Here is a 15,700-nt window from a genome sequence, read left to right as displayed (position 1 = left end):
TAAACTCTTTTTCAAAGGGAATACTAAGGGCCAGGACAGACTTAGCAAACCGCCTATAACTCGTAATACTGTCCAGGGAAAATGGTGACCCTGAGACACTGCTGGATTCTCAAGCGCCTTCAAGATGATCACAGATAGGTTAAATAATGGGATATTCTTGATCTGGAGTCCAGAATACATCAAATCCACCGAAAAATCAATGGTTCTGTACTGTATATGGCCACTCAGTTGAACTCGAAGACACAGTTATTCTAAATAAGAAAGTTTTACATATTGCTATAAGAAGGGAGAGAGAGCACTTGCTGGCAGGTACATAGATAAAGGCTGCCCAGAAATAATTCTGTCTGGATCAAATGTCCCAGGAAAGTGCCAATTTCTGTAGCAAGAGGTAAACGTTGATTTGCATGTTGAGTACTGTAGTCCAGAACAAATGACTCTTGACTCTACCAATTAAACTATCCTGTTTTCTCTTTAAAAGACAAATCAGTTGTATGGAAGTAAAACTGGGGAAGTCAGAGTAAGATCTGTGGATTCTATCAATGTCAATATCCTGGTTGTGATATGGCACTACAGTTTTGTAAAATATTACTTTTGGAGGAAAAGGGGGGAAAGTTACAAGAGTTCTATTATTTTTTACAACTGCATATAATCTATCATTATCTCAACAAAAATTTAAATTAAAAAAATCAAATCAGGGGCCAGCCCCATGGCCAAGTGGTTAAAGTTCCGCACGCTCCACTTCGGTGGCCCAGGATTCACAGGTTCAGATCCCAGGTGAGGACCTGCTCATCAGCCATGCTATGGGGGCATCCCACACACAAAGTAGAGGAAGACTGGCACAGATGGTGGTAGCTCAGAGCAAATCTTCCTTATAAAAAAAAAATCAAATCAAATTTCCTAAGTTCACACCCAAGAGAAACGTGCACAGATATATGAACTTATATATACATACCCACATTCAAATGAGTATAGTAGCATTATTTATTACAACCCTGAACTTTAAACAACCCAACGTCCATAAGTAGAATATGAATAAACTGAGGTATAATCATACAATGGAATCGTAATCAGCCATGAAAAACAATGAACCACTGCAACATGCACAACACAAAAGAATATAACATACGTATTGAACAAAAGACACCAGACATTAAACAATATATACTGTGACATTTTTATTTGTAAAAAGTTCAAAAACAGGCAAAACAAACCTATAGTGTTAAAGTCAACAGAGTGGGTCCCACTAAATGAAAAATTAGACCAGATGGACTTAATAGATATATATAGAACACTTCATCCAAAAACAGCAGGTTACACATTCTTCTCAAGTGCACATGGAACATTCTCAAGGATTGACCATATTTTGGGAACCAAAGCAAACATCAATAAATACAAGAGAGTTGAAATAATATCAAGCATCTTTTCTGATCATAACGCTATTAAACTAGAAATCAACTACAAGAAAAAAGCAGAGAAAGGTGCAAAAATGTGGAGACTAAACAACACGCTTCTCAACAAACAATGGATCATTGAGGAAATTAAAGAAGAAATCAAATATTATCTGGAGACAAATGAAAATGAGAACACGACATACCAAATCATTTGGGATGCAGCAAAAGCAGTCCTAAGAGGGAAATTCATCGCAATACAGGCTCACCTCACTAAACAAGAAAAAGCTCACGTAAGCAACCTCAAACGACACCTAACAGAACTAGAAAAAGAAGAACAAACAAAGCCCAGAGTCAGTAGAAGGAGGGAAATAATAAAAATAAGAGCAGAAATAAACGATATTGAAACAGAGTGGGTCCCACTGGTGATGAAGAAGAAAGCAGTGATTTGGGAGGGGGTTCAAGGAGAGGTTCCAGGGTACTATAAGGTTTTACACGGTAGTTATCCAAATGTGTTCACTTACTAGATTGACACCATAAAGCTAAATCTCAGGAGTACACAATCAGTGGGAAAATCAGTTCCAAAATATCACACACACAACTACCCTCAAGTATACAGTCAAATGATCTTCAAGAAGGGTGCCAGGAGCAGTCAATAGGGAAAGGACAATCTCTTCAACAAATGGGGCCAGGAAAACTGAGTATCTGCATGCAAAATAGTGAAGATGGACCCTTATCTTACACCTTAAACAAAAATCAATGCAAAATGCATTAAAGATCTAAAGGTAAAACCCAAAACTATAAAACTCCTAGAAGAAAATAACAGGATAAAAGCTTTATGACATTGGGTTTGATAATGCTTTCTTGGATATGACACCAAAAGCACAAGCAACAAAAGCCAAATTGACAAATGAGACTACATCAAACTTAAAAACTTTTATGCATCAAAGGACACAATCAAGAGAGTGACAAGACAACCTATGGAAAAAGAGAAAAGATACGTAAATCATAAAGGGTTAATTAGGTAGAATATGTAAAGAACTCCTAAAATTCAACAACCATCAAATACCCTGATTAAAAAATGGGCAAAGGGGGCTGGCCCAGTGGTGCAGCGGTTAAGTTCGCATGTTCCTTTTCTTGGTGGCCCGGGGTTCGCCGGTTCGGATCCTGGGTGCCGACATGACACCGCTTGGTACACCATGCTGTGGTAGGGGGTCCCACATATAAAGTAGAGGAAGATGGGCATGGATGTTAGCTCAGGGCCAGGCTTCCTCAGCAAAAAGAAGAGGACTGGCAGTAGTTAGCTCAGGGCTAATCTTCCTCAAAAAAAAAAAAAGGGGAAAGGACGTAAATAGACATTTCTCTGAAAATGATACACAAGTGGTCAAAAAGCATATGAAAGGCTGCTCAACATCAGTAGTCACTGGGGAAATGCAAATCAAAACCACAATGAAATGTGATCTCATACGTATCAAGCTATCTATTATCGGGGGGAGAAAGTGTTGACGAGGATGAGGGTATATTGGAACCCTTGTGCACTCCTGGTGGGAATGTAAAACAGTGCAACTACCAGTACCATCCATCTCCAGAACTCTTTTCACCTTGCAAATCTGAAACGCTATGCCCATTAAAAACCTTTGTTTTTTGCTGAGGAAGATTAGCCCTGAGTTAATCTTCTTCCACTTTATATATGGGTCACTGCCATAGCATGGCTGACAAGCAGTGCAGGTCCACGCCCGGGATCCAAACCCACAAACTCAGGTTGCCAAAATGAAGCATGTGGAACTTTAACCACTATCTTATGGGGCTCACCCCTAAAAACTGTTTTTTTGATTTAAAGTCTCTCTCGTATGCTATTAGTATGGCCACCGCTGGTCTCTTTTGGTTGCTACTTGCATGAAACAGATTTTTCCATCCTTTCACTGTCAGCCTATTAGCGTCTTTGGATCTAAAGCGAGTCTCCTGTAGACAGCATAGAGTTAGATCATGTCTTTTTATCCATTCTGCCAAGCTCTGTCTTTTGATTGGAGAGTTTAATCTATTTACATTTAAAGTAATTACTGATAAGGAGGGACTTAAAATTAAAAACTATAAAACTAAAAAAACCATAAAAATTAAAAACTTTTGTACATCAAAGGACAAAAAGTGAAAAAACAACCTACACAATGGGAGAAAATATTTGCAAATCATACATCAAATAAAGGACTAATATCCAGAATATATAAAGAAATCCAACTTAACAACAAAAAGACAAACTTTGTCAATTTAAAAAGGGGCAAAGTGGGGCCGGCGGCCCTGTGGGTGAGTGGTTAAGTTCACGCGCTCCGCTTTGGCGGCCCAGGGTTTTGCCGGTTTGAATCCTGGGCGCAGACATGGCACTGATCATCAAGCCATGCTAAGGGAGCATCCCACATAGCACAACTGGAAGGACCCACAACTAAAAATACATAACTACGTACTAGGGTGCTTTGGGAGAAAAAATAAAATAAAATAAAACGTTTAAAAAAAAAAATGGGCAAAGAGCTTGAACAGACATTTCTCCAAAGAAGATACACAGAGGACCAATAAGCACAGGAAAAGATGCTCAACATCATTAGTTATTAGGGAAACGCAAATCTAACCACAATGAGATACCACTTTACACCTGCTAGGATGACTATAATGAAAAAAAAAAAAGAAAAAGAAGTGTTGGAGACAACTTGAAGAAACTGGAACCCTCATTCATTGCTGGTGGGAATGTAAAAGATTGCAGTTGCTATGGAAAAGTCTGGAGGTTCTTCAAAAAGGTTCTTCACAGAACTACCATATGACCCAGCAACTCCACTCCTACATATACCCAAATGAACTAAAACAACGACTCAGATACTTGTATGCCAGTGTTCACTGCAGCACTGTTCACAATGGCCGAAAGGTAGACACAACCCAAATGACCACTGATGAATGGACAAACAAAATGTGGTGTATACATATAATGGAATATTATTCAACCCTTAAAAGGAATGAAATTCCGATACATGCTACACCGTGGATGAACTGTGAAGACATGATACTAAGTGAAATGAGCCAGATACAAAAGGACAAATATTATGATTCTATTTCTATGTGGTACGGAGAACAGTCAAACTCATAGACAGAAAGCAAAACAGTGATTACCAGGGGCTGGGAGGAGGGGGCAAGGGGCAGTTGTAGTTTAAGGGGTACGGAGTTCCAGTTTGGGATAATGAAAAAGTTATGGAGATGGATGGTGGTAATGGTCACAAAACAACGTGTATGTACTGAATGCCACTGAACTGTATACTTAAAAATGTTAAAATATTAAATTTTATGTATATTTTACCACAATAAAAAAATAAAATAAAAGGGGCTGGCCCCGTGGCCGAGTGGTTAAGTTCGCGCGCTCCGCTGCAGGCGGCCCAGTGTTTCGTTGGTTCGAATCCTGGGAGCCGACATGGCACTGCTCATCAAACCACGCTGAGGCAGCGTCCCACATACCACAACTAGATGGACCCACAACTAAGAATACACAACTATGTACCAGAGGGGCTTTGGGGAGAAAAAGGAAAAAATAAAATCTTAAAAAAATAAAATAAAAATCCAAAACATTATACTAAGTGAAAGAAGCCAGACACAAAAGGACAAATAGCGTATGACTCCACTTACACGATGTACCTAGAATAGGCAAATTCATAGAGACACATAGTAGGTGAGAGGTTACCAGAGGCTTGGGAAGAGCGATGACGAGGGAGTTACTGCCTAGTGATTACAGAGCTTCTGTGTGGGGTGATGGAAAAGTTTTACAAACAGCAGTACTGCTTGCACAACAGTGTAAATGCAATTAATGTCACTGAATTCTACAGTTAAAAATGGTTAAAATGGCAGATTTTATGTTATATATATTTTACCACCATAAAAAAAGAATAAAGCTAGGTTTACATAACTATAAGCAATAGAAGCCAAAAAATATACTTTTATTTGAATCACAGCAAAACACAACAAGTAAGATCAAAGCAGTTTGGGGGTTACCCTTATTAATCTAGATTGGTTGCCTACACTATTCAAATCTGGGCAATCACAAATTTCTCCCTATTTTTATTAAGTAAACCTAACACAAGGCAGTGCTTATTTTCCATTTTTTCTAGGACCTGCTTTGCTTTTACATCTCATATGAATTTGCAAAAAAGATTCTTTTAAGCCTTTCTGTTTTAAGACTAATGGACCTTGTCTCAGTTTATATTATGTAAGCAATTACACAATATTACAAGTAAAATGTTTCAAATAAACTATACTGCAATCAAGATCATAAACTTTCAAAAGAAATGAAACCATGACTATGTTTGATTCATTTCTACCTCAGTCCAGCAATAATCAAGTGAAAGGCTTTACAGATACAAAGGGAATTTTGTAATGTCCTCTTTTTTTTTTTTTTTTTTTTTTTTTTTTTTAAGATTTTTTATTTTTTCCTTTTTCTCCCCAAAGCCCCCCGGTACATAGTTGTATATTCTTTGTTGTGGGTTCTTCTAGTTGTGGCATGTGGGACGCTGCCTCAGCGTGGTTCGACGAGCAGTGTCATGTCCGCGCCCAGGATTCGAACCAACGAAACACTGGGCCGCCTGCAGCGGAGCGCGCGAACTTAACTGCTCGGCCACGGGGCCAGCCCTGTAATGTCCTCTTGTGAAAGATTTTAGTCAGTTCAACTATCCAAAGAACAGGTGGTAGGCAGCAGGGGAAGCCTTCTGGCTTTTCCTTAAGGTCATCTACTTTACTAAGTATCATTGAAAAGAGGACAGGAAATTCATGTTTCAATATAGAAAAGAAAGAGGACAAATTACTAACAGAAAATAATACTTCCAGATTACTAATTCTCTGGAAAGGATAGGGGACAGATGGGCAGAAAGGAGGAGGACGTGAAGAACAACAAACAGTTACAGAATAAAAATCTTGTTGGGAAAAAATTACACAAATTCTCTGTGACTGGAAATTCCATACTGATGTAATACAACTAACAAGAGGATACGCTAAAGACCACCTGACTTGGAAAATGAAATCTAGAAACATTAAGTACGATTGCGGAAGCTGCAAAATTAGGCCGGGTGATGAAAAGAGAGACCTCTAGCCAAAGAGATTAGCAGAATACCTCATCAAAACAAGATATGGAGGGTAAAATTTCAGAAAGGATAAAAACCACTTCCTAAGAAACAGTCTGACAGGGCAGAGAAAGATAAGAGACATGAGTGGAGAACAGGAGGAAATGGTGCGTTAGCATTTGGATTAGAAAGAGCCCAGTGAGGCAGGGGTGTCACCTAGGAGAGGAATTTGATGGCTGCCAGAGAGGGTAACCTTGGCAGTCACTATTTCCCAGGGTCTGAATTTCAGGTCTGCAGATCCAAACATAACTTATCCCCACAAGATCAGATAGACACCCTTACCCCCACCAGATTAGGTCCCACTGCTATAGATTCTCACAACTCCTTCAGCACCCTCATGGTATAAATCATAACTGCAATTATTGATCTTATGTTTTTTTTCCCATACTAGACTCTAAGCTCCATAAGAACAGGGACCATGGTTGTCTCATCCAGAACACAGCATGACACCTGCAACATAGTGACGTATAGGGAGCACTCACACTGCCCTCCTTCCCTCCCACCTGCCTTCTCTCTCTCTCTAGCACGTATGTCAGCATCCATGCCCACATGCAAAATGAATAAATGCAAGTTGATTTGTTGATCAGGGCATCTTAACCTGGACAGTGATGGAGGTTAAATTTTGCCTCATCTTATTTCTAGCCTTCTCTAGGACTAACCACTTGGGACTGCTCAAGGAAAGAAAGCATTCCTTCTACAGATGTGTTAATTCTACAAGCTAAATAATGATCAAATTGCACTTTCTTTTGACTAGCCTTGGAGAAATCCAGTAAGAATTGTTATTAGTCAAACTCTGAAGCTTTCGGGGGTACCCTAGGGGTTCACTAAATAAAGCCTGCATTCCCAGTCTTCCTTAAGGCAGGACCACTCTACCTTGCACAATAATTACTTGTGCAAAGATCTTATCCTTCCTGCAAATCCAAGGCATCGAATTCAACTTTTAAATCTTCAGAGCACCTGCCACTCAGTAAACACTCAAAAGATGCTGCAGGAAACAATATAATTCAATTTTCTACCATTAATAAACATAACCACTAACACTTATTGAGCTCTTAATGCCAGGTTCCATGGTAAGTCTTTATGTGCATTATCTAAATTGTCACAACAACCCTGTGGAGTAGGTACTATTATCTCCATTCCACAGATGGGAAAAGGCTTTTACAGAGCTTATTTGCCCAAGATTACACAATTATTAAGTGGTAAAGTAAGAAACTGAACCAGAGACTTGAACCCCAAAGTCAGCACCTAGCCATTAGAATTATATTTCATATATACATCACCAAAATTCTCTGCAAAAGACACTGTTAAGAAAATGAAAAGACAAAATACAGACTGGGAGAAAATATTCGCAATACATATGTCTGAAAGGACCTGCATCCAGAATATATAAAGAATGCTTTCAAGTCAATAACAAGAAAACAACCCGATTAAAAATGGGCAAGATTAAACAGACATCTTACAAAAAGACACACAAATGGCCAACTAGCCCATGAAGATACTCAACATCATTAGTCATCAGGGAAATACAAGTTAAAACCACAATTATATACCAGTACATACTCATCAGAATGGCTGAAAGTAAAATGACTGACAAACACCATGTGTCAATGAGGATGTGAAGAAACTGGAAAATTCATGCATTGCTAATGGGAGTGTAAAATGATGTAGACAGCTTGGGGAAAAGTCTGACAGTTGCTTAAAAAGTTAAAGAAACATACGAATCAGCAATCTCACTCCTAGGTATTTGTCCAAGAGGAATGAAACATACGTCCACACAAAGATCTGTACGTGAAAGTTTGAAGCAGCTTTATTCATAATAGCCAAAAAATGGAAACTCAAATCTTAATCAACAGGGGAATAGATCCATTTTAGTACAGTCATTAAATCAAATAAAAAGCACTAAGTAGGAATAAATTGCTGATACACAGAAAAAAAACACAGATGTATCTCACAGATATGTTAAGCGAAAGATGCTAGACACAAGAGTACATACTGTCCTATGGTGTTAGAAACCAAATCAACGGTTGCATGAGGACGGAGGTGGTAGAAATGTTCTATATGTTGATTGTGATGGTGCTTACACAGGTGAGACATTTGTCAAAACTCACTGAACTCTACATATAAAATCTTTACATTTTATTATAGGTACATTAGATCTCAACAGAGTTGACTTAAGGGGAAAAAAAACCCTAGAGAGCAAACTAATTACTAACAATCCAAATGTTTATCAATAGGAGACTGCTTAAATAGACTATGATCGATACAACAAATTCCATGAAGAAGGAAGTGTTCTGGGTATGGATATGGAAAGACTCCTGAGATACAGAGTTAAGTGAAAAAAGCAAGGCACGGATCAAGAGTGGAAGGGACTACATTCACTTTTGCTTGTATATGCAAAACAAAACTCTGGACGGATACCCAAACAAGAGCAGTTAACTTTGGGAGGCAGGAGCACTGGGCAGATGGGAAGAAAGCTTTTGCCGGTATACCCATACAACCTATTCAAAAAACGAAAAAACTACCTGGGTTCCAGGAAAAAAGGCACCTGTTCTAACTTTCCAACAACACATTCCTAGTGCTTCCAAATTATATCTAAAATGTGAAAGAAAGTGGCTGTAAGACAGATGTAATTCTATACTCTGCAGCCATGAAAAAAACTGAGGCAAATCCTAATGTAATGGGCATAGACTACAGGATCAGATTGCCTGAATTCAAACCCCACCTTATACCACCATTTAGCTTTATGACTCTGTGAAAGGCACTTCTATGCTCCTCAGTTTTCTCTCTCTAAAATGGGTTGTTGAGAGAGTGGGTTGAAAGAGAAATTACATGTAAAGCACTTAGAATAATAAACATCCAATAAATACTATTATTTCCATTAAACCAAATCAATTAATAGATACTATAATTCAATGAAGGAATATTATGATTCTCTTCCTGTGCATATTTGCATATATTGGTATATACATGGAAGATGTAGAAGGATTCAAAGAGATTCTTGGGATTGAAAGAGTTTTACTTTCTTCTCTTCTGATTGCTTTTCCCTCCAACCTATTCTTGACTCCTCAGCAAAATAATCTACTTGAAAAGTAATGTGCTTCGATGTCAGTCCCATCTTAAAAGACTTCTGTAGTTTTCCCTTACACTTAGGATCAAATCCGTACTACCTACCCAGCCTTGCCTGTCCTGGCTCCTGCTAAGCCCTCTGGCCATTCTTGTCGTTCCTTCAGTCCACTATAGCCACAGCTGCCTTCAGTCCCAGTAATGTGCAAAATTTTTGCTTGACTCTGAAAATGCTGTTTGAATGCTCTTTTCTCTAGTCTTTCCAAAGCTAGTTTCTTCTCATCAGCTCAATTAAAAGTCATCTTCTTGGGGCTGGCCCAGTGGCATACTGGTTAAGTTTGTGTGCTCCACTTTGGTGGCCTGGGGTTCGTGGGTTCAGATCCCAGGTGCAGACCTACACACCGCTCATCAAGCCATGCTGAGGCGGTGTCCCACATAGCACAACCAGAAGGTCCTACAACTAGAATATACAACTATGTACAGGGGGGCCTTTGGGAAGAAGGAGGCAAAAAAAAGAAGATGAATGGCAACAGATGTTAGCTCAGGTGCCAATCTTTAAGGAAAAAATTCTATTATCTATGAAAAAAAAATAGAGGCACAGATGTAAGCTCAGGGACAATCTTCCTCACCAAAAAGAAAAAAGTCCTCTTCTCACAGAAGCTCTCCCAGATCATTCTTACTAAAGTAGATCTGCCCCTGCCGCCATTTTTCTTTCTCAACTCCTTGTTTGTTTCCTTCATAGAAAGCACCACCATTTAACATTTGTCAGTTTTTGTCTTGTTTTGTCTCTCCTAAAAGGGTAGCTTCAAAAGGGCAGGACTATGCTTATTTTTATACACCACCAGGGCCTAGCACCACAGCACCTGACATAGTCAGCACTTAAATGCTTGTTGAATGACTAAAATGCCATCCCCTCTGTGAGGCAGGTCCTAAAGTAATATTTCCACTTAAGCCAACAGTCACTAAAAAAATACACAGAATGTTTTAAAATATCACAATGTGTTATTTTAAGTCACTCTTTTCAGAAATGGTTATTTATACATGAGACAATGGGCTTCCAAACTTTTGTCATTTATGATACACAGTAAGAAAGCAAGAATATTAATGGAAACAAAGGTTCAGAAAAATCATACTTACCCTTGCTAAGGGAGATGCACTTTGACATTTTCTAGTCAATGGCATAAGATATTGTAAACATTTTTATGTGATTTTTCTAAACTACTAAATAGTGGAAAGACAATGATATGTACTATTGCAAGGTTTTGGGTTTTCATGCATGACTTCAATAAATTAAACCAATACCACTGATGCAAAAATGTAAAATTAATCTGGTAGGGGAAAGATAATTCAATTATATTGCCAATTCTAAATTATCACATTCAAACTCCAGAATAACACTCTAATCATATTCATTAATCAAAAAAAAAAAAAAAAGCAACCTACAGATGCAAGATAGTCAAATTAGGAAGCCCTTTCTAAGGAGGAGCCCCAAAGTGATTTCAGGCTGGAAAGAGAACGATGAAAACTGATGTAAGTCTCCTCCATCTCACCTGACGGCAACGCTATTCTTCCACACCTGCAGGCCCAAAATCTTGGTGTCCTCCTGACTTTTTCTCTCTCGCTTCTCAAAGCCACTGCATTATTAAATCCTGTGGGCTCTACCATCACAACACATTCAAAATCTGACCATTCTCACTGTCCCCACTCCCACCATGCTGGTCCAAGCCACCACCTCTTGCCTGAATTACTACAGCAGGCCCCTAACTGGGCTCACGGATTCTGCCCTTGCCCTCCTTCAGTCACTTTTCAAAAGTGTGGTCAGAGTGATTCTATTAAACCATTAAGTCATGTCACGTCACTCTTCTACTCCAGTGTGGTTTTCCGTCTCAGAACAAAAGTCAAAATCCTTCCTAAAACCTGCAAAGCTGTACTTCACCTGCCCTCCCCTGTCATGCTGACCTCATCTACTACTATCCAGCCACTATGGCCTCCCTCACTGTTCCTCAAACACACCAGACACGCTCCCACCTCAAGGCCTTTGAACTTGTTCCCCCTGCCAGGAATGCCCTTCCTTAGCTCCCTTCTGGCCTCTACTCTAGTCATCTTCTTAATAAAGCCATCGCTGGCCATCATATCTAAAATTTCAACCCCTGATCCTCATACCCTCACCCTATACACATCCACAGTTGTCTTTTCTGCTTTATTTTTCTTCTTAGCACTTACCACTACTTAACATAACATACTTTTTATTTACTCTGCTTACTGTCTGTTTCACATAGATTATAATCTCCATGAGGACAGAAATGTTTAACTGTCCACTGCTGTATCCTCAGCACCTAGAACAGTATCTGGCACATAGTAGACACTTGATAAATATTTGAATGAGTAAGTGAATGAATAGGCTTGGAATGAACAGGAAAACAGAGATCGAAACTATGTGCAAAACAGGTAAGTAAGAACGGCTAAGTGCAGGTAAAGATCTGCAGCTCAAGCTTCAAGGGCATCCTCGACACACCTGTGACACACTCTAGCTCCATGAGCATGTGGTGAACCAGGTTAGCAACCACTACTCAAGACTGAATTAACGTCCACTGCAAGCACTGAGTGTTCCTTCTAAGTTCACTACCTACTCTGAATCAATCAGGAAGAAACCAGGGGGAAATGAAGCCACAAACGAAAAATATCACCTACCCATTATGAACTATGCTTTAACATGCTACAACCCAAAATGTAAACTTATTATGAGGCATACACCAAAGAACACAGCTAAGGCTAGAATTCTGAAGTAATGCTATGTAGACAAGAGAACTAAACCAGACTCCGCCACTAGCCAACTCTATGACCAAAATCTGTCTGAACCTGTTTCTTGCACACCTGTTAAAATAAGGATCACTACTATCCAAGTCACTCTCAATGAGTTATTTTGAGGATGAAATACTGGAAAAGCACTTTTAAAAGCATAAAATGCTATACAAATTCTAAGATGTTAACTTATTGGCCACTAGGAAGATTTATTACAAACAATGTCCCTTTTTTGGAAATTTTACATTTTAAAAGATTTTATAGATTTATCAATCAGGACATAGAGAGTTCTCCCCTAGGCCCCAAATAAATAGAAAAAATATTTTACTAGTGTTTTTGCTTCAGAAAAAGAACTAATAAAAGTGAACTTTTTTCTCAGTTACAATAAGGTTATGTTACACAAGAATTTTCAAGGAATTAACCATAAGTTTATTAATCTATTACTTAAAATGATACACATCAAAAAATACATGTAACATATATATGTACTATACATAAATATCTCAAAGCCTCAGGGATTGGTGGTGGTGGGAATGACTGTGAAGGAGGAAGAGGGAACTTTTTAGGGGTGGAAATGCCCTTTCCTAATTGGGGTTGTGATTACATGGGTGAATACATTTGTCAAAACTCATCAAACTGTACATTTTAAATGGGCACAACTTACTGTATGTAAATCACACCTCAAAAAAGTGACTTTAAACAAATTAAACGTCTTATCTTGCCTCCTTAAGTAAAAACAAAAACCACTCAGTTGCACCATGGCCTCAAGGAGAACGTGGTAATGAGATCTAATGCAACATGCTTGAAGATTTGAGAGGATGCCAGAATCGAGTCAATGGCCCGAAAAAGGTCAACTCGTGACCTTCTGGCCTCAAGGTCAACTCAAATTGGAAAAAACAAAGGCAGCATAACTGGGGGGCAGGAGGGGGAATCTCAGCCTCTCATAAAAAATCGAAAATGGTATTACTTTAGAAGGCATAGTGGAAAGAGCACAGGTGTAGAGGCCTTCAGACCCAGGTTCGAATGGCTCTAGACTGTTAAATGTGTGACCTTAAGAGTCCTCGGTCTCTCAGAGGCTCAGTTTCTCTTTCTGTAAAGTGGAGATAATGATAGGTTGGAGTTCAGAGTTTAGCCTAGCACACAGTAAATGCTCAACACGTGATAAATAATACACAAAACCGCTCAATTCTGGTGCTGGCTGGAAATGCATGCATATACAAGCCACCCTCCCCCGCGTCCCCATGCATAGGACCCCCTCGGAGGGTCGTGGTCCATTTCGCACGCCTCATCGCCCTTAGCCACGCCCCATTTCCCTCCTGCTCAAACCCCTAGCCGCCTTTCCGGGCGACCACTCCCCACCCCTGCAGCTCCCAGGGGCCACCCACCTCGTTAAGGAAGCGAGTGACATCGTAGACTCGCCCGTGGATCACCAGCCATATCTCCTTCGAGGAGTTGCGCTTGGCCACCTCCTCCAATCGGTAATAGGTCACGGAGGTCTCGACCCCTTGCCCTTTCCCATTGCTGCCGCTTGCGTCCACAGCCGCCATTGGGCCTAAGACACCTCTTCTCCACCGGTATCCGAGTTTCCTCCGCTAACTTCCTTGAGGTAGACCTTGCACTCAGCCCTCCCGGCTTCCGTATCCAGGGCGCGTAAGGCCGTCGGCAGGTTCCTGGCAACAGCCAATCATGCGTCCGAATAGTTTCTGGTCCATTTTCTTTCCTCTAATCAGACGAGGGATTCCGTTTTAAACCCCGCCCACTTCTCGCCCGATCCTCGGGGCGTAGGCCTGGTTCGAGTTCTAACTAACCAATCAGGATTGTCCCTCCCCTCCAGTCTCGCCAATCAGATACCGTGATTTTGGAAAGGCGCCTAGTGGAGACGTGTTGACAGGTGTCACGCAGGAGAAGTTTCCCGTTTGCTGGGCGTACGCGCCTGCAGAGCCCTGGAAGCTGGGCCGAGTCTCCGTTTTCCCCTCCGCCTTGGATCCCTCCTGAGTCACGCGAAGCTCTTGTTCCCGCCCCTCTTGCTCAGCCTGTATTTCGGCCCCCGGTTTACGTCCTTGCTTTTGCAGCCTCCAGGCTGTGACCTGGCGAATCGCGTCCATCTAAGGCTCAGTTTCCTCACCAGTAAGATGGGCATGATAAACTCTACCTTACAGAGAAGTTTGGCTCTTTAAATAAGAGAGTGGATCTGCAGAGCGCTTGACACATAGTAATCAATACATAAATGACAGCGCATGTTAGGAAAGGCAGAGCCACTGGCTTAAGGCCTTGGGACAGAGATTGCAGGTAGGATATGGAGCATTCCAAGTTTCCGTCACTAGTAAGAATCTGATTTTGTTGATATAATGTCAATTATATCTTAATAAAGCTTGGGGGAGAGAATCTGATTTTTTCTTTTTTTTTTTTTTTTGAGGAAGATTAGCCTGAGCTAACTTCTGCTGCCAATCCTCCTCTTTTTGCTGAGGAAGATTGGCCCTGAGCTAACATCCATGCCCATCTTCCTCTATTTTATATGTGGGACGCCTGCCACAGCATGGCTTGATAAGCGGCGTATAGGTCCACACCTGGGATCTGAACTGGTGAACCCCAGGCCTCCAAGCAGAATGTGTGAACTTCACTGCTGCCCCAACAGGCTGGCCCCAGGAATCTGATTTTTAAAGCAATTCTTTGGTGATAAGGATATATCTACACTATCGTTTGTATATGTTGTAAAATAGAATTTCCTTCAACTGTCCCCGACTAGAGGTTCCAGCATCTTCGAATTCCAAGTTTGGATAATGTGCAGCATTGTGAACTACCCATTTTTAACTGCCATCACAACTGACAGATTGGTCATGGTATAATGTCATTTTCATCATGTCACTCCCCCAGACTGTCCATAATCCATACCCAAGTTCTTTCGCTAATATTTTCCACCATTCCCTTTTATAAGCCTTGTGCACCAGCCCTGACTCCTACACCTGCTGGTCACAAACCCACATCTGTGGTCATCCCGGGTCCACCCACTTAAGATATCCTCTTCCTTCCAATGCCTACTCACCTTTCAAGCTCCTCCTCAGGTCCTTCCTTTTTCACAAACTCACCTACCATTCTGAGCCCCAGTGATTCCATCTCCTTATAGTACCTAAGCATATTACTATTTCAGGAAACCCCCTGTATCTGTAAATGTTAGCTTTCTCTATCTTACCTCCCTAATTAGACTGGAGCTATGAGAGCAATCCCATATGATTCCTAGGATATTCCACAAACTCTAAATATTTGCATTCATTTCAGAGATATTTACTGTGCCACAGGTACTGT

The 15,700-nt window shown here is 40.4% G+C and overlaps 1 protein-coding gene across 2 annotated transcripts in view; it reads right to left on the bottom strand.

The window, feature by feature from the left end:
• CYB5B (cytochrome b5 type B) overlaps window positions 1–14,531 on the bottom strand; it is a 33,850-nt gene extending 19,319 nt beyond the window's left edge. Inside the window, exon 1 of one of the 2 annotated variants that reach the window (XM_001497281.5) lies at window positions 13,783–14,531. In XM_001497281.5, coding sequence (XP_001497331.2) covers window positions 13,783–13,944 — 162 coding nt within the window. In that variant the 5' untranslated portion in view covers window positions 13,945–14,531. The remainder of the gene's footprint in view (window positions 1–13,782) is intronic. The other variant, XM_005608367.4, reaches the window with a different exon arrangement.
• Between the last annotated feature and the right edge of the window lie 1,169 nt (window positions 14,532–15,700).

This window comes from Equus caballus, chromosome 3, assembly GCF_041296265.1.
Source record: "Equus caballus isolate H_3958 breed thoroughbred chromosome 3, TB-T2T, whole genome shotgun sequence".
In the NCBI taxonomy this organism is placed as follows: Eukaryota; Metazoa; Chordata; class Mammalia; order Perissodactyla; family Equidae; genus Equus; species Equus caballus.
This window is presented reverse-complemented; position numbering and strand designations above follow the sequence as displayed.